Source organism: Heteronotia binoei, chromosome 4 (genome assembly GCF_032191835.1).
Source record: "Heteronotia binoei isolate CCM8104 ecotype False Entrance Well chromosome 4, APGP_CSIRO_Hbin_v1, whole genome shotgun sequence".
Lineage (NCBI taxonomy): Eukaryota > Metazoa > Chordata > Lepidosauria > Squamata > Gekkonidae > Heteronotia > Heteronotia binoei.
In genome coordinates, this window is record NC_083226.1 from 170,264,141 (window position 1) to 170,283,972 (window position 19,832).

The 19,832-nt window shown below is 48.7% G+C and overlaps 1 protein-coding gene across 1 annotated transcript in view; it reads left to right on the forward strand.

The window, feature by feature from the left end:
• Positions 1 to 19,832, forward strand: part of LOXHD1 (lipoxygenase homology PLAT domains 1) — a 320,016-nt gene that overhangs the window by 85,582 nt on the left and 214,602 nt on the right. Inside the window, exons 8-9 of the mRNA XM_060236607.1 lie at positions 9,066 to 9,316; positions 18,586 to 18,721. Of these exons, the coding sequence (XP_060092590.1) occupies positions 9,066 to 9,316; positions 18,586 to 18,721 (387 nt within the window). The remainder of the gene's footprint in view (positions 1 to 9,065; positions 9,317 to 18,585; positions 18,722 to 19,832) is intronic.

The window sequence follows — 19,832 nt, forward strand, 5'->3', positions numbered from 1 at the left end:
ACTTCCCCCCAAATTCACGGGATCTTCATCACTGTCAGGTGGCCATCTAGTCTCTGTTTAAAAACCTCCAAGGAAGGAGAGCCCACCACCTCCCGAGAAAGCCTGTGATAGCAAGTGAGCCCCACATAGGGTTGCCAATCCCCAGGTGAGGGCAGGAGATCCTCCGGTTTGGGGGCCCTCCCCCCGCTTCAGGGCCATCAGAAAGCAGGGGGAGGGGAGGGAAATGTCTGCTGGGCACTCCATTATTCCCTATGGAGACTGATTCCCATAGGGTATAATAGAGAATTGATCCACAGGTATCTGATACTCTGGGGTGGTCTGGTTTTTGATAGAGGCACTAAATTTCCAACATGGTATCCAGTGCCCTCTCCTCAAAATACCCTCCAAGTTTCAAAAGGATTGGGGCAGGGGGTCCGATTCTATGAGCCCCTAACGAAGGTGCCAAAAGTGCTTCATTATCTCCAATGGAGGAAGGCATTTAAAAGGAGCGTGGTCCCTTTAAATGTGATGCGAGTTCAATCACGCTTGTCACAACCTTGCTCCCGGCTCCAGCCCCAAAGTTTCTTGGCTCCACCCCCAAAGTCCCCAGATATTTCTTGAATTGGACTTGGCAAACCTAGCCCCACACCGTGCTCAAATGACTCAGGGCGTTTTCGCACTTACCTTACGCCGGAGCGACGTCCCTCTTCACCGCGCTGCGTCTGTGTGGATTTCGCATTAATTGCTCCGCAGAACCCGGAAGAGCCGCAAAGTCCCGCGGCTTTTGCGTCGCAAATGTAAACCGCTAAAAACCAGTTTACATTTGCGACGCAAACGCCGCGGGACTTTGTGGCTCTTCCAGGTTCTGCGGAGCAATTAGTGCAAAATCCGCACAGACGCTGCGCGGTGAAGAGGGACGTCGCTCCGGCGTAAGGTAAGTGCGAAAACGCCCTCAATTTTTTATTATTTGGCACTGCCCTCAATAAAAGCCGGTTTCAGGGGCAGGGTACTGGAGGCATGGGAGTACCTGGGAAGTAGTGTCAGTCCATAAATTACATTCCCCCCCCCCACCCAATCAAACAGCATCCACTTGCAGACTGCCTTTTCCAAGGCCCCTCCGTATAACTCTGACTTCTGTCTCTGTAACTGGCTGTATTCCAACTCCTAACCGTTTCACTCCAGCCGGGACCCTGAGCTGTGTTCAAAGTTTGAAGTTGCCAGCCCTAAAAACCCATTGATGTCTGTGGAAGAATGCATCCTCTAACCTGCGGTGCCCACTGTAAACATGTTAAACTATTCATGACAGAAGAGATTAGGGAGAAAAGGTCATTTCCTTCCCTTGACAATCCTAACAACGTTATTTTCCTCTTGGGCCAACCACACGGGACTTGGAGGTGTCGGAGTGACCTTGCTGTTCTACAAAAAACAGGTTTAAACGGCAATGGTAGTGACAGCCTTTTCCGCAGCATTTCATGTATCATTTCCCAATAATTCATAGCTTTTTTTTTTTTAACAAAACCACCGCAAATGAAAGAAGGTACCCTCACTGCTCTTATATTCCCAACAAATATTTGTCATTCCTGGAAACATTTTAGCTTGTTCTTCTGGCGTTAGAGACCATCTGTAAAACATTTTATACAAGTTTTCCTTAAAAGCAATTGTCACGACTCGGGGGGGGGGGGGTGGGTCTTATCAATGGCTGCCACCACTCTGGGTTAAGAGTTCCCCTTGAGAAGGCCCGGAGTCCCCTCCCAAGCCCTTCAGGCCTCCTGTAGCTTAGGCCAAATAATAGGCGTGAGGACCAGGCAGAGTGAACAACAACAAAAAGGTTTATTCTAAGGTCAGTGCAATATAAACAAACAAGGTACATTAACCAGTAAAAGGGTGAAGGGAAAATAAACAAATGCCCTAACCCGTCTATGTATACAGCCCCTAAACTAATACTAACACTTACCCCCCCTTGGGTAAGGGTCTTTCCCCTCCTTCCAGCTCTCCAGGCAACAGCCTGCCTCTAGCGAAGCCTTCCAGGGAAAGAACACCCACTTCCTGGGCTGGGCCTTTATATTCTCTTCCCAGACCCCACCCCTCTCTGAGCCTGTTTCCCTCCAAACCCCTTGCTACCCAATCAGAGGGACAGAGGGGATCCTGGGAGATGTGGGCTTTCCCCAGTAACTCCAAAGCAGGCTTCCCTTTGACCTGTAGGCCTCGCTAGGCCCAGGATCATGACAGCAATAGATGTGGTTATTTTTACATTAACCTTCCATACCTTTGACCATTGATCAAGTTTTATATTATAGCCAATGCTTTGTGCCAGTTTAACCATACAATCTTTTACCACTTCCTCTATTGGCTGAGGCTCCTGAGGAGAGCCGGTTTGGTGTAGTGGTTAAGTGTGCGGACTCTTATCTGGGAGAACCGGGTTTGATTCCCCACTCCTCCACTTGCACCTGCTAGCATGGCCTTGGGTCAGCCATAGCTCTGGCAGAGGTTGTCCTTGAAAGGGCAGCTGCTGTGAGAGCCCTCTCCAGCCCCACCCACCTCACAGGGTGTCTGTTGTGGGGGAGGAAGGGAAAGGAGATTGTGAGCCGCTCTGAGACTCTTCGGAGTGGAGGGCGGGATATAAATCCAATATCTTCTTCTTCATCTTCTTCCGCCCCCTCCTGGTCCCTTGGGGAGGGAGGGAAAGAGCCAGAGCTTCCTTTGCCCAGATCCCATGGGAGAAATACAAAGAAAACATCCTTAAAACCAGTGAGTGCTAACAGTTTAAGCATGTTTTAATTTTTTAAAAAAATATATGTATATTGTTTGTGTTCTTTATAAAATTTATATCTCTGCTTCCTAATCTTAAATACACACATGGCCCGCCTCAACATGGCCCGGCCCAACCCAACAAGACTCGGCCCCTCAAGGTCTCATTTATGTCAGATCCGGCCCTTGTAACAAATGAGTTTGACACCTCTGCCTTATGGCTCCAAGGAGCCCGGCGGGAACACCCGTGTAAGTAAGAACATAAGAGAAGCCATGTTGGATCAGGCCAACGGCCCATCCAGTCCAACACTCTGTGTCACATAAGAACATAAGAGAAGCCATGTTGGATCAGGCCAGTGGCCCATCCAGTCCAACACTCTGTGTCACATAAGAACATAAGAGAAGCCCTGTTGGATCAGGCCAGTGGCCCATCCAGTCCAACACTCTGTGTCACATAAGAACATAAGAGAAGCCCTGTTGGATCAGGCCAGTGGCCCATCCAGTCCAACACTCTGTGTCACATAAGAACATAAGAGAAGCCCTGTTGGATCAGGCCAATGGCCCATCCAGTCCAACACTCTGTGTCACATAAGAACATAAGAGAAGCCCTGTTGGATCAGGCCAATGGCCCATCCAGTCCAACACTCTGTGTCACATAAGAACATAAGAGAAGCCCTGTTGGATCAGGCCAACGGCCCATCCAGTCCAACACTCTGTGTCACATAAGAACATAAGAGAAGCCATGTTGGATCAGGCCAATGGCCCATCCAGTCCAACACTCTGTGTCACATAAGAACATAAGAGAAGCCATGTTGGATCAGGCCAGTGGCCCATCCAGTCCAACACTCTGTGTCACATAAGAACATAAGAGAAGCCCTGTTGGATCAGGCCAGTGGCCCATCCAGTCCAACACTCTGTGTCACATAAGAACATAAGAGAAGCCCTGTTGGATCAGGCCAGTGGCCCATCCAGTCCAACACTCTGTGTCACATAAGAACATAAGAGAAGCCCTGTTGGATCAGGCCACTGGCCCATCCAGTCCAACACTCTGTGTCACATAAGAACATAAGAGAAGCCCTGTTGGATCAGGCCAATGGCCCATCCAGTCCAACACTCTGTGTCACATAAGAACATAAGAGAAGCCCTGTTGGATCAGGCCAACGGCCCATCCAGTCCAACACTCTGTGTCACATAAGAACATAAGAGAAGCCATGTTGGATCAGGCCAATGGCCCATCCAGTCCAACACTCTGTGTCACATAAGAACATAAGAGAAGCCCTGTTGGATCAGGCCAATGGCCCATCCAGTCCAACACTCTGTGTCACATAAGAACATAAGAGAAGCCATGTTGGATCAGGCCAACGGCCCATCCAGTCCAACACTCTGTGTCATATAAGAACATAAGAGAAGCCCTGTTGGATCAGGCCAATGGCCCATCCAGTCCAACACTCTGTGTCACATAAGAACATAAGAGAAGCCCTGTTGGATCAGGCCAATGGCCCATCCAGTCCAACACTCTGTGTCACATAAGAGAAGCCCTGTTGGATCAGGCCAGTGGCCCATCCAGCCCAACACTCTGTGTCACATAAGAACATAAGAGAAGCCATGTTGGATCAGGCCAGTGGCCCATCCAGCCCAACACTCTGTGTCACATAAGAACATAAGAGAAGCCCTGTTGGATCAGGCCAATGGCCCATCCAGTCCAACACTCTGTGTCACATAAGAACATAAGAGAAGCCATGTTGGATCAGGCCAATGGCCCATCCAGCCCAACACTCTGTGTCACATAAGAACATAAGAGAAGCCATGTTGGATCAGGCCAGTGGCCCATCCAGCCCAACACTCTGTGTCACATAAGAACATAAGAGAAGCCATGTTGGATCAGGCCAGTGGCCCATCCAGCCCAACACTCTGTGTCACATAAGAACATAAGAGAAGCCCTGTTGGATCAGGCCAATGGCCCATCCAGTCCAACACTCTGTGTCACATAAGAACATAAGAGAAGCCATGTTGGATCAGGCCAATGGCCCATCCAGCCCAACACTCTGTGTCACATAAGAACATAAGAGAAGCCATGTTGGATCAGGCCAGTGGCCCATCCAGCCCAACACTCTGTGTCACATAAGAACATAAGAGAAGCCCTGTTGGATCAGGCCAATGGCCCATCCAGTCCAACACTCTGTGTCACATAAGAACATAAGAGAAGCCCTGTTGGATCAGGCCAGTGGCCCATCCAGTCCAACACTCTGTGTCGCATAAGAACATAAGAGAAGCCATGTTGGATCAGGCCAGTGGCCCATCCAGTCCAACACTCTGTGTCGCATAAGAACATAAGAGAAGCCATGTTGGATCAGGCCAGTGGCCCATCCAGCCCAACACTCTGTGTCACATAAGAACATAAGAGAAGCCATGTTGGATCAGGCCAGTGGCCCATCCAGCCCAACACTCTGTGTCACATAAGAACATAAGAGAAGCCCTGTTGGATCAGGCCAATGGCCCATCCAGTCCAACACTCTGTGTCACATAAGAACATAAGAGAAGCCATGTTGGATCAGGCCAGTGGCCCATCCAGTCCAACACTCTGTGTCACATAAGAACATAAGAGAAGCCATGTTGGATCAGGCCAGTGGCCCATCCAGTCCAACACTCTGTGTCACATAAGAACATAAGAGAAGCCATGTTGGATCAGGCCAGTGGCCCATCCAGCCCAACACTCTGTGTCACATAAGAACATAAGAGAAGCCATGTTGGATCAGGCCAGTGGCCCATCCAGCCCAACACTCTGTGTCACATAAGAACATAAGAGAAGCCATGTTGGATCAGGCCAGTGGCCCATCCAGCCCAGCACTCTGTGTCACATAAGAACATAAGAGAAGCCATGTTGGATCAGGCCAGTGGCCCATCCAGTCCAGCACTCTGTGTCACATAAGAACATAAGAGAAGCCATGTTGGATCAGGCCAGTGGCCCATCCAGTCCAACACTCTGTGTCACATAAGAACATAAGAGAAGCCATGTTGGATCAGGCCAGTGGCCCATCCAGTCCAACACTCTGTGTCACATAAGAACATAAGAGAAGCCATGTTGGATCAGGCCAGTGGCCCATCCAGCCCAACACTCTGTGTCACATAAGAACATAAGAGAAGCCATGTTGGATCAGGCCACTGGCCCATCCAGTCCAACACTCTGTGTCACATAAGAACATAAGAGAAGCCATGTTGGATCAGGCCAGTGGCCCATCCAGCCCAACACTCTGTGTCACATAAGAACATAAGAGAAGCCCTGTTGGATCAGGCCAGTGGCCCATCCAGTCCAGCACTCTGTGTCACATAAGAACATAAGAGAAGCCATGTTGGATCAGGCCAGTGGCCCATCCAGTCCAACACTCTGTGTCACATAAGAACATAAGAGAAGCCATGTTGGATCAGGCCAGTGGCCCATCCAGTCCAACACTCTGTGTCACATAAGAACATAAGAGAAGCCATGTTGGATCAGGCCAGTGGCCCATCCAGTCCAACACTCTGTGTCACATAAGAACATAAGAGAAGCCATGTTGGATCAGGCCAGTGGCCCATCCAGCCCAACACTCTGTGTCACATAAGAACATAAGAGAAGCCCTGTTGGATCAGGCCAGTGGCCCATCCAGTCCAGCACTCTGTGTCACATAAGAACATAAGAGAAGCCATGTTGGATCAGGCCAGTGGCCCATCCAGTCCAACACTCTGTGTCACATAAGAACATAAGAGAAGCCATGTTGGATCAGGCCAGTGGCCCATCCAGCCCAACACTCTGTGTCACATAAGAACATAAGAGAAGCCCTGTTGGATCAGGCCAGTGGCCCATCCAGTCCAGCACTCTGTGTCACATAAGAACATAAGAGAAGCCATGTTGGATCAGGCCAGTGGCCCATCCAGTCCAACACTCTGTGTCACATAAGAACATAAGAGAAGCCATGTTGGATCAGGCCAGTGGCCCATTTAGTCCAACACTCTGTGTCACATAAGAACATAAGAGAAGCCATGTTGGATCAGGCCAGTGGCCCATCCAGTCCAACACTCTGTGTCACATAAGAACATAAGAGAAGCCATGTTGGATCAGGCCAGTGGCCCATCCAGCCCAACACTCTGTGTCACATAAGAACATAAGAGAAGCCCTGTTGGATCAGGCCAGTGGCCCATCCAGTCCAGCACTCTGTGTCACATAAGAACATAAGAGAAGCCATGTTGGATCAGGCCAGTGGCCCATCCAGTCCAACACTCTGTGTCACATAAGAACATAAGAGAAGCCATGTTGGATCAGGCCAGTGGCCCATCCAGTCCAACACTCTGTGTCACATAAGAACATAAGAGAAGCCATGTTGGATCAGGGCAGTGGCCCATCCAGTCCAACACTCTGTGTCACATAAGAACATAAGAGAAGCCATGTTGGATCAGGCCAGTGGCCCATCCAGCCCAACACTCTGTGTCACATAAGAACATAAGAGAAGCCCTGTTGGATCAGGCCAGTGGCCCATCCAGTCCAGCACTCTGTGTCACATAAGAACATAAGAGAAGCCATGTTGGATCAGGCCAGTGGCCCATCCAGCCCAACACTCTGTGTCACATAAGAACATAAGAGAAGCCATGTTGGATCAGGCCAGTGGCCCATCCAGTCCAGCACTCTGTGTCACATAAGAACATAAGAGAAGCCATGTTGGATCAGGCCAGTGGCCCATCCAGCCCAACACTCTGTGTCACATAAGAACATAAGAGAAGCCCTGTTGGATCAGGCCAGTGGCCCATCCAGCCCAACACTCTGTGTCACATAAGAACATAAGAGAAGCCATGTTGGATCAGGCCAGTGGCCCATCCAGCCCAACACTCTGTGTCACATAAGAACATAAGAGAAGCCATGTTGGATCAGGCCAGTGGCCCATCCAGCCCAACACTCTGTGTCACATAAGAACATAAGAGAAGCCCTGTTGGATCAGGCCAGTGGCCCATCCAGTCCAACACTCTGTGTCACATAAGAACATAAGAGAAGCCATGTTGGATCAGGCCAGTGGCCCATCCAGCCCAACACTCTGTGTCACATAAGAACATAAGAGAAGCCCTGTTGGATCAGGCCAGTGGCCCATCCAGTCCAACACTCTGTGTCACATAAGAACATAAGAGAAGCCATGTTGGATCAGGCCAACGGCCCATCCAGTCCAACACTCTGTGTCACATAAGAACATAAGAGAAGCCCTGTTGGATCAGGCCAGTGGCCCATCCAGTCCAACACTCTGTGTCACATAAGAACACAAGAGAAGCCATGTTGGATCAGGCCAATGGCCCATCCAGTCCAACACTCTGTGTCACATAAGAACATAAGAGAAGCCCTGTTGGATCAGAGAGCCAGTTTGGTGTAGTGGTTAAGTGTGCGGACACTTATCTGGGAGAACCGGGTTTGATTCCCCACTCCTCCACTTGCACCTGCTGGAATGGCCTTGGGTCAGCCATAGCTCTGGCAGAGGTTGTCCTTGAAAGGGCAGCTGCTGTGAGAGCCCTCTCAGCCCCACCCACCTCACAGGGTGACTGTTGTGGGGGGAGAAGATACAGGAGATTGTAAGCCGCTCTGAGTCTCTGATTCAGAGAGAAGGGCGGGGTAAAAATCTGCAATTCTTCTTCTTGTTCTTCTTCAGTGGCCCATCCAGCCCAACACTCTGTGTCACATAAGAACATAAGAGAAGCCATGTTGGATCAGGCCAGTGGCCCATCCAGCCCAACACTCTGTGTCACATAAGAACATAAGAGAAGCCATGTTGGATCAGGCCAAAGGCCCATCCAGTCCAACACTCTGTGTCACATAAGAACATAAGAGAAGCCCTGTTGGATCAGGCCAATGGCCCATCCAGTCCAACCCTCTGTGCCACATAAGAACATAAGAGAAGCCCTGCTGGATCAGGCCAATGGCCCATCCAGTCCAACACTCTGTGTCACTTAAGAACATAAGAGAAGCCATGTTGGATCAGGCCAACGGCCCATCCAGTCCAACACTCTGTGTCACACAGTGGCAAAAAATTTTATATATACACACACACTGTGGCTAATAGCCACTGATGGACCTGTGCTCCATATTTTTATCTAAACCCCTCTTGAAGGTGGCTATACTTGTGGCTGCCACCACCTCCTGTGGCAGTGAATTCCACATGTTAATCACCCTTTGGGTGAAGAAGTACTTCCTTTTATCCGTTTTAACCTGTCTTCTCTTTGGTCTTCTAGCACAACAATAAACTTTTTGTACAAGGTAAAAAGTGCCATGTAATGAGTAGTAGTAGCTTGTTGCAGGCTCTGAATCTAACACAACTGGTGCCCTTCAGGGATGGTTTACAACGTTGCCGTTATGACTGGGGACGTCAGAGGGGCCGGGACCAACTCCAAGATCCACATCGTCATGCACGGCTCCAAAGGGCTGAAAAACAGCGGGAAGGTTTTCCTGGAGGGAGGCGAGTTCGAGCGTGCCAGGACGGACCTCTTCAACATCGAGATCGCTGCTCTTCTCAGCCCCTTGAGCCGTGTCTCCATTGGGCACGACAACTGCGGCGTCAGCTCTGGCTGGTACTGCGAGAAGGTGAGAACAGGTCGCTTCACAGCTTGGAACAGCTGTCGGGTCGTTTTCCCATTAGCTGCCCGAACTGAGTGACCTTGGTGCTTTTGCAAATGCTGCTCTTATTTCAATGATGAGGCCGCTGGGTCAATATGAGCATCCAGTTTGGTGCAGTGGTGAAGTGCGCAGACTCTTATCTGGGAGAATTGGATTTGATTCCCCACTCTTCCCCTTGCACCTGCTGGAATGGCCTTGGGTTAACCATAGCTCTCATAGGTGTTGTCCTTGAAAGGGCAGCTGCTTTGAGAGCCCTCTCAGCCCCACCCACCTCACAGGGTGTCTCTTGTGGGGGGAGAAGATATAGGAGATTGTGAGCGACTCTGAGTCTCTGTCCTTGAAAGGGCAGCCGCTGTGAGAGCCCTCTCAGCCCCACCCACCTCACAGGGTGTCTCTTGTGGGGGGAGAAGATATAGGAGATTGTAAGCCACTCTGAGTCTTTGATTCAGAGAGAAGGACAGGGTATAAATCTGCAGTCTTCTTCTTCTTGTGCAGACTCTTATCTGGGAGAACCGGGTTTGATTCCCCACTCCTCCACTTGCTCCTGCTGGAAGGGCCTTGGGTCAGCCATAGCTCTGGCAAAGGTTGTCCTTGAATGGGCAGCTGCTGTGAGAGTCCTCTCAGCCCCCCGCCCACCTCACAGGGTGTCAGTTGTGGGAGAGGAAGGTAAAGGAGATTGTGAGCCACTCTGAGACTCTGAGATTTGGAGTGGAGGCCAGGATATAAAACCATCACCATCATCATTGTTATTATCCTGTGAATCTAATTTTTCCTAATATATATCGCAACGCCCCAGCCACGTGCGAAAGATCAGTGTTAGATCAACAGGCCTTCCGTGACTCTCCGCGTTGTATAAATGCACCCATGGAGTTAAGCAGAACAGAGCCCCGTGACGTAGAGTGATAAAGCTGCAGTACTGCGGTCTGAGCTCTCTGCTCGTGACCTGAGTTCGATCTCGGTGGAAGCTGGGTTCAAGTAGCCAGCTCCAGGTTGACTCAGCCTTCCATCCTTCTGAGGTCGTGGATTCTTATCTGGGAGACCCGGGTTTGATTCCCCACTCCTCCACTTGCAGCTGCTGGAATGGCCTTGGGTCAGCCATGGCTCTCGTAGAGGTTGTCTTTGAAAGGGCAGCTTGGTGTAGTGGTTAAGTGTGCGGACTCTTATCTGGGAGAACCGGGTTTGATTCCCCACTCCTCCACTTGCAGCTGCTGGAGTGGCCTTGGGTCAGCCATGGCTCTCGTAGAGGTTGTCTTTGAAAGGGCAGCTTGGTGTAGTGCTTAAGTGTACGGACTCTTATCTGGTAGAACCGGGTTTGATTCCCCACTCCTTCACTTGCAACTGCTGGAATGGCCTTGGGTCAGCCATGGCTCTTGTAGAGGTTGTCTTTGAAAGGGCAGCTTGGTGTAGTGGTTAAGTGTGCGGACTCTTATCTGGGAGAACCGGGTTTGATTCCCCACTCCTTCACTTGCAGCTGCTGGAATGGCCTTGGGTCAGCCATGGCTCTTGTGAGGTTGTATTTGAAAGGGCAGCTTGGTGTAGTGGTTAAGTGTGCGGACTCTTATCTGGGAGAACCGGGTTTGATTCCCCACTCCTTCACTTGCAACTGCTGGAATGGCCTTGGGTCAGCCATAGCTCTTGCAGAAGTTGTCCTTGAAAGGGCAGCTGCTGTGAAAGCCCTCTCAGCCCCACCCACCTCACAGGTGGGGAGAAGATATAGGCGATTGTGAGCCGCTCTGAGTCTCTGATTCAGAGAGAAGGATGGGGTATAAATCTGTAGTCTTCTTCTTCTTCGAGCCAGTTTTGTGTAGCGGTTAAGTGCGTGGACTCTTATCTGTGAGAACCGGGTTTGATTCCCCACTCCTCCACTTGCACCTGCTGGAATGGCCTTGGGTCAGCCATAGCTCTTGCAGGAGTTGTCCTTGAAAGGGAAGCTGCTGTGAGACCCCTCTCTGCCCCACTACCTCACCGATGGGGAGAAGTTATAGGAGATTGTGAGCCGCTCTGAGTCTCTGATTCAGAAAGAAGGGTGGGGTATAAATCTGCAGTCTTCTTCTTCTTCTGGGGTTCATGAGGGCTTTTTTTGTAGAAAAAGCCCAGCAGGAACTTATTTGTATATTAGGCCACACCTCCCGATGCCAAGCCAACTGGGAAAAAAAATCCCAGGGGGTGTGTGTCATGATTTGATTCAGCCTGTAGGAAAAGGAGGGAGAGAAAGAGAGCTAAGAGGGGCAGCAGATTGGTGCAAGAAATTCTGGTTGCATAAATCAGTGGTTTTGACATGGTGGTTTGGGCTCCACGTCAGCGCTTAACCATCCCTCTGGACTGCAGTGAAACGAACAGGAAAATGCTGAACAGCCAGAAGTTCCCTTCAAGTCTCTTCTACACGCCAAAGGGGCAATCCAATATTATTTAAGAAGAGAGCAGAAAAAAACATCTGGCTTCTTGGAAACTCCAAAGAAACCCACAGATGTATGTATAGCCAGGGCTTTTCTTTGTAGCAGGAGCTCCTTTGCATATTAGGCCACACACCCCTGATGTAGCCAATCCTCCTGGAGCTCACAGCAGACCCTGTACTAAGAGCCCTGTAAGGAATTCTAGCAGGACCTCCTTTGCCTATTAGGCCACACACCCCTGATGTAGCCAGTCCTCCTGGAGCTTACAGTAGTCCCTGTGAGAAGAGCCCTGTAAGGAATTCTAGCAGGACCTCTTTGCCTATTAGGCCACACCCTCCTGATGTAGCCAATCCTCCTGGAGCTTACAGCAGGCCCTGTGAGAAGCGCCCGGTAAGGAATTCTAGCAGGACCTCCTTTGCCTATTAGGCCACACTCCCCTGATGTAGCCAATCCTCCTGGAGCTTACAGCAGGCCCTGTGAGAAGAGCCCTGTAAGGAATTCTAGCAGGACCTCCTTTGCCTATTAGGCCACACACCCCTGATGCAGCCAATCCTCCTGGAGCTTACAGTAAGCCCTGTAAGAAGAGCCCTGTAAGCTCTTAGAGGATTGGCTACATCAAGAATGTATGGCCTATAATCAGGGCTTTTCTTTGTAGCAAGAGCTCCTTTGCATATTAGGCCACACACCCCTGATGTAGCCAGTCCTCCAAGAGCTTAAGAACATAAGAACATAAGAGAAGCCATGTTGGATCAGGCCAACAGCCCATCCAGTCCAACACTCTGTGTCACACAGTGGCAAAAATTTTTGTATATACACACACACTGTGGCTAATAGCCACTGATGGACCTATGCTCCATATTTTTATCTAAACCCCTCTTGAAGGTGGCCATACTTGTGGCCGCCACCACCTCCTGTGGCAGTGAACTCCACATGTTAATCACCCTTTGGGTGAAGAAGTACTTCCTTTTATCCGTTTTAACCTGTCTGCTCAGCAATTTCATCGAATGCCCATGAGTTCTTGTATTGTGAGAAAGGGAGAAAAGTACTTCTTTCTCTACTTTCTCCATCCCATGCATTATCTTGTAAACCTCTATCATGTCACCCCACAGTCGACGTTTCTCCAAGCTAAAGAGTCCCAAGCATTTCAACCTTTCTTCATAGGGAAAGTGTTCCAGCCCTTTAATCATTCTAGTTGCCCTTTTCTGGACTTTCTCCAATGCTATAATATCCTTTTTGAGGTGCAGCGACCAGAACTGCACACAGTACTCCAAATGAGACTGCACCATCGATTTATACATGGGCATTATGATACTGGCTGATTTGTTTTCAATTCCCTTCCTAATAATTCCCAGCATGGCGTTGGCCTTTTTTATTGCAAACGCACACTGTCTTGACATTTTCAGTGAGTTATCTACCACGACCCCAAGATCTCTCTCTTGGTCAGTCTCTGCCAGTTCACACCCCATCAACTTGTATTTGTAGCTGGGATTCTTGGCCCCAATGTGCATTACTTTGCACTTGGCCACATTGAACCGCATCTGCCACGTTGACGCCCACTCACCCAGCCTCAACAGGTCCCTTTGGAGTTCCTCACAATCCTCTCTGGTTCTCACCACCCTGAACAATTTAGTGTCATCCGTAAACTTGGCCACTTCACTGCTCACTCCCAACTCTAAATCATTTATGAACAAGTTAAAGAGCATGGGACCCAGTACCGAGCCCTGCGGCACCCCACTGCTTACCGTCCTCCACTACGAAGACTGCCCATTTATACTCACTCTCTGCTTCCTATTACTCAGCCAGTTTTTGATCCACAAGAGGACCTGTCCTTTTACTCCATGACTCTCAAGCTTTCTAAGGAGCCTTTGATGAGGAACTTTATCAAAAGCTTTCTGGAAGTCAAGGTAAACAACGTCTATCGGGTCTCCTTTGTCCACATGTTTGTTCACCCCCTCAAAGAAATGTAACAGGTTAGTGAGGCAAGATCTTCCCTTGCAGAACCCATGCTGAGTCTTCCTCAATAACCCGTGTTCATCAATGTGCCTACTCATTCTGTCCTTGATAATGGTTTCTACCAACTTTCCCGGTCAGACTGACTGGCCTGTAATTTCCCGGATCTCCTCTGGAACCCTTTTTAAAGATGGGGTGACATTTGCTACCTTCCAATCCTCAGGAACGGAGGCAGATTTCAATGAAAGATTACAGATTTTTGTTAGAAGATCCACAAGTTCAACTTTGAGTTCTTTCAGAACTCTCGGATGTATGCCATCCGGACCCGGTGACTTATTAGTTTTTAATTTGTCTATCAGTTGTAGGACCTCCTCTTTTGTCACCTCAATCTGACGCAGGTCTTTCAACACCGCTTCCAAAATTAGTGGTTCTGGGGCGGGCAAAAAGTCCTCGTCTTCCACAGTGAAGACGGAGGCAAAAACTTCATTTAGCTTCTCAGCCATTTCCCTATCCTCCTTCAGTAATCCTCACAGTAATTCTCACAGTAGGCCCTGTGAGAAGAGCATTTCTTATTAGCAGGAACACAGTTCTGACTGGCTTAGCATCAGGGGTTGTGCGATATGCAAATGAATTCCTGCTGGACTTTTCCCACCAAAAAGCCCTGTGCAAAACAATGGTGATGTCAGGGGGTGTGGCCTGCTCTGCAAATGAGTTCCTTCTATTTCTACAAGAAAAGCCTTGGATGTCGCAGCTCACACAACCCTGAGCCCCCTCCCATATCCCCAGTGTTAAAGCTCCTGCCAGTACTTAAATCTGACCCAACATGTGTCGCTTTATCATCTAGTTTGGCCCTGATTTGGGAGCACAACGGAAAATCTTACTGGATTTTGTGCTAATCTGTTTGGTTATTGTTTCAACATTCTCAGTCGTGTTGTTGGATTTAAAGGTATTACAACCCCCCCCCCCCCCAATAAGCTTTGAAATAATCACTATTGAATTGGCAAGCCAACACAACATTCGTGCCTTAAAACTGTACTAGCGGTCAGGCTAATCTTTTTGCTATTTAGTTGCAAGGAATTCCCACTGCGTACAACTGGATTTATTTTCTTGTAAGTATATACAAAAAAGTACAGCCTTAAGATTGTTTTAAAACTCCCTTAGAGCCAGATCTGAATACTTTTAAATTTTCATATTCTAATCCTAATCGTATTTGCAATTTATGCACGGTTTTTGTTTCAGTTGAAGACTTCAAAAGTATTTGGTTCAGTCTAATGCCTCCGCTCTGGAAAACTTGAATCGCTATAGTTTCACATGGAATTGGCATAATCACAGTGATTGTAAACTTTTGCTTTGAGCGTGAAGCCTTTGGATCAGATTTGAGATCTGTCAAGTGAATCCACCCTCCAAAGCAGCCAAGTTTTCCATGGGAGCTGATTTCTGTAGTTTGAAGATCTGTTGGAAATCTGGGAGATCTCCAGGCTGCTCCAGGAGGTTTGCAATACTTAGTTGTAGAAGAGACAAAACTTTCCAGCATCGACTCTGAGGTCTACCTTAGAAGGTCATTACAAGGATTACAAATAAGGATGCTAAAGAGAGCCAGTTTGGTGTAGTGGTTAAGTGCGCGGACTCTTATCTGGGAGAACCATTCCCCACTCCTCCACTTGCACCTGCTGGAATGGCCTTAGGTCAGCCATAGCTCTCGTAGGAGTTGTCCTTGAAAGGGCAGCTTCTGTTGAGAGCTCTCTCAGGCCCACCTACCTCACAGGGTGTCTGTTGTGGGGGAAGAAGGTAAAGGAGATTGTGAGGCACTCTGAAACTCTGAGATTCGGAGTGGAGTGTGGGATATAAATCCAGTATGATACTGGATTTATATCCCACACTCCCCCCTCTTCTTGAGAGCCAGTTTGGTGTAGTGGTTGTGGACTCTTATCTGGGAGAACCGGGTTCGATTCCCCAGTCCTGCACTTGCACCTGCTGGAATGGCCTTGGGTCAGCCATAGCTTCCACAGGAGTTGTCCTTGAAACTCAGCCCCACCTACTTCACAGGGTGTCTCTTGTGGGAGGGGGGAGGTAGAGGAGGTTGTGATGGCTCTGAGACTCTGAGATTCAGAGTATAGAGAGCCAGTTTGGTGTGGTGGTTAAGCATGCAGACTCTTATTTGGGAGAACCTGGTTTGATTTCCCCATTCCTCCACTTGCACCTGCTGGAATGACCTTAGGTCAGCCATAGCTCTCCTAGGCATTGTCCTTGAAAGGGCAGCTGCTGTGAGAGCCCTCTCAGCTCCACCCACCTCACAGGGTGTCTGTTGTGGGAGAAGGAGATAAAGGAGATGGTGAGCCACTCTGAGTCTCTGATTCAGAGAGGAGGGTGGGGTATAAATCTGCAATTCTTCTAAAATCCTGGAGGACAAAGAAATCCCTTTAATACAGGCTGGATTTGTGGAATTGGACTCATGATCACTTCTCTATACTGTGCATTCACAATGGTTGTGCCCACTGGCTTGGACTTAGGGCTGCCAATGTCTTGTTGGGGATGGGGGATCCCACGCTCTGGAAGGCCCCCAACCCACCAGAAGAGAGCAGACTGCTGGGGGGGGGGGACTTCATGCACACTTAACCACTACACCAAACTGGCTCTCTTTGGACTTTGCTCTCTCGCTTGCGCCCAGCCCGTGACATTCTGCTTGGAGAGGCAGCAGTTTTCTTTTTTTTAAATACCGCCTATGTACTCACCGTATGTTCTCACCAGAAGTGACAAAACAGTAGCTGTAGGAATTACTGGAAACCATAGAGTTTCTTGCCATTTCTGAAGTTACCCCTTGTCACTTCTGGGGTAGCTCAAGGAATTCCTCAGAACTTTATGGTTTTACCAGTTTCTGGAGATTCCTAGAGCTACCCTTTGTCACTTCTGGTAAGTGTAGAACAGGGGTGGCCAACGGTAACTCTCCAGATGTTTTTTTTGCCTACAACTCCCATCAGTTCCAGCCATTGGCCATGCTTGCTGGGGCTGATGGGAGTTGTAGGCAAAACAAAATCTGGAGAGCTACCGTTGGCCCACCCCTGGTGTAGAATGTAAATTCGGATTTGCACTTGAGCATGGACAGAGTGTCAGATAGATTTCCATTAATCCTGATCATAGAACTCATTTGCATTAACCCACCTCGCACTACTGGTACCTTTAAAACTATTACCTTTAAAGTATTATGTTTGCAGAACTTGCCTTCAAGTGTATAGTACCTTTCCTATGGATTCTAGGCCCAAAGTCTGGGAAACAAAAGAACAAGAATCCTTGCTAAGCATAATAGATATGAAAGGAAGCATATCACAAAGCACATTTCTCTAGCAAGACAACATTATCAAAGTTTGGTTAGCATCCGTTGTTAAGGAAAGCTTTTCTCCCTACTTCAGGAAGGACCCCCTAACCTGAAGAAACCATCACGCCCATGCAGTGGAGATTGTATTTACCGGCACATTCTCTGGAACCAAGCCATCTGCACAATTTTAAAGGAACACCTAAGTTCTGTGCAGATGCTAGATGCCAGGAAGATGGGAGATTGGGAGTAGAGAACTAAGAACTCCCTAAGGAATTACTCCATCCTGAGAGAGACGGGTTTCTTGAAGCCAATCGGATACCACAAATTGCCAGAAGCGAGAACTTAGCCAATCAAATGAATTTCCTTTGTTTACAGGAAGGAATAAAATGATGATGTTTTGTAAAGGAAAGTTGAAGGAGAACGAAGGAAGGGGGTGTAAAGGGCTGTTTTCCTTCCCATATTAATGTGGAAAAACAATAAAAGAGATCTGCACATCAGCTCTTCTGCACCTCTGTTGTTTGGGAAGTCCTTTGATTGGGAAGATGGGGACTTCGTCTATGTGCAACATAAGGCCTACTATTAAGTAGATCAGGTTACGTTAAGAAAACAGTGTCTTGCGGTGGTGTGCCTCCCCCCAGCCCTCCAACCGGAAATTGCTGCTGTCTTTTTATATATTTTAACTGTTTGTAATTTGTTTTAATGATGTGTGTTGGGAGGGGGGTGATTTTAAAGTTTGATTTTATCATGTATGTTTTAAATTGTTACCAGCCTTGGTGACCCTTGCGAGGGCAGAAACAAACAAACAATAGTTGAAGAAGAAGAAGAGTTGATTTTTTATACCCTGCTTTTCTCTACTTTGGTAGCAGCCCCAGGGTGCAGAGTGGTAAAGCTGCAGTGCTGCAGTCCGAACTCTCTGCTCATGACCTGAATTTGATCCCGGCGGAAGCTGGGTTCAGGTAGCCAGCTTGAGGTTGACTCAGCCTTCCATCCTTCCGAGGTTGGTAAAAGGAGTCCCCAGCTTGCTGGGGGGAAAATGTAGATGACTGGGGAAGGCAATGGCAAACCACCCCGTAAAAAAGTCTGCCGTGAAAACGTAATGCGACGTTACCCCAGAGTCGAAAATGACTGTTGATTGCACAGGGGACTACCTTTACCTTTCCCCCCTCTACTTTAAGGATTCCCAGAGTTGCTTACAATCATCTTCCTCTCCCCACAAGAAGCACCTTGCAGGCGGGTGGGGGTGGGTGAGAGAGCTCTGGGAGGCCTGTGGCTGACCCAAGGTCACCCAGCTAGCTGCATGTGGAGGAGAAATGGGGAATCAAACCTGGCTCTCCAGATCAGAGTCTGCTGTTCTTAACTTCTCTCTCTGTCTGTCTCTCTCTCTCCCCCTCTGTCTGTCTGTCTCTGTCTCTCTCCCTCTGTCTGTCTGTCTCTGTCTCTCCCCCTCTGTCTGTCTGTCTCTGTCTCTCTCTCTCACCCCCCCTCTGTCTGTCTGTCTCTGTCTCTCTCTCTGGGGAAACGGATAATAGTAAATTTGGTTTATTTATTGAGCTGGATTATTTTCCTCCTCCCCCCACTAGGTGACAGTGTATTGCCCATTTACTGGCATTGAGCAGACGTTCCCCTGTGGGAAATGGCTGGATGAAGACGAAGGTGATGGGTTGGTGGAACGGGAACTCTACGAAATGCTCTCGCTGCGCCAGAAGAGACTGAAAAGTAGGTGCTCAGTGCAGTAAGGCTGCCAACCTCCAGGTGGCGCCTAATCCAAAAACAAATTACTGTAATAGTGCCCAAATAATTCATCATTCATGGAGCTGCAAATCTCATATAGTAATTATAAAATAACACATACAGAGTTCACAGGAACATATAACTTCGACAAAGTGCATAATTCCAGATGCAGTACATCAGATTCAATCTCCATGTCACAAAAAACTTCTGATAATCAAGTCCAGGTTCCAAGTACATACTACACAAGTTATAAGTCTCTGAATTCTTGCCAGAGTATTTCTTTTTTTAAAGTCCAAGGTTCATTCCAAAGTTCACATGAGAAATCCTGGGTACAAACTGGGAGAGCCAGTTTGGTGTGGTGGTGAAGGGTGCGGACTCTTATTTGGGAGAACCCGGTTTGATTCCCCACTCCTCCACTTGCACCTGCTGGAATGGCCTTGGGTCATCTATAGCTCTGGCAGAGGTTGTCCTTGAAAGGGCAGCTGCTGTGAGAGCCCTCTCCAGCCCCACCCACCTCACAGGGTGTCTGTTGTGGGGGAGGAAGATAAAGAAGATTGTGAGCCACTCTGGGGACTTAGGGGGTAGAGCCAGGAGCAAGGGTGTGACAAGCATGATTGAACTCCAAGGGCGTTCTGGCCCTCACATTTAAATGCCTTCCTTCCTTTGGAATTAATGAAGGATAGGGGCACCTTCTTTGGGGGCTCATAGAATTGGACTCCCTTGTTCAATCTTTTTGAAACTTGGCAGGTATTTTGAGGAGAGGCACCATCCAGTTCTGCATATTTGGTGCCTCTGTCTAAAAAAAACAGCTTCCCCAGAGCCCCAGATACCCGCAGATCAATTCTCCATCATAACAGATGGGAATTGTTCTGCTTAGGGTATAATGGAGTGCCCAGCAGACATTTTCCTCCCCACTCCACTTTCTGATGACCTTGAACCAGGGGGAGGGCCTCCATACTGGGGGATCCCCTGCCCCCACCTGGGGATTGGCAACCCTATTTGCATATTAGGCCACACAAGGGCCGAATCAGGCCCCCAGAGGCCTCCTATCGGGCCCCAAGCAACTGACCGTTGTGTGCTTCCTTCTCCCTCTCTC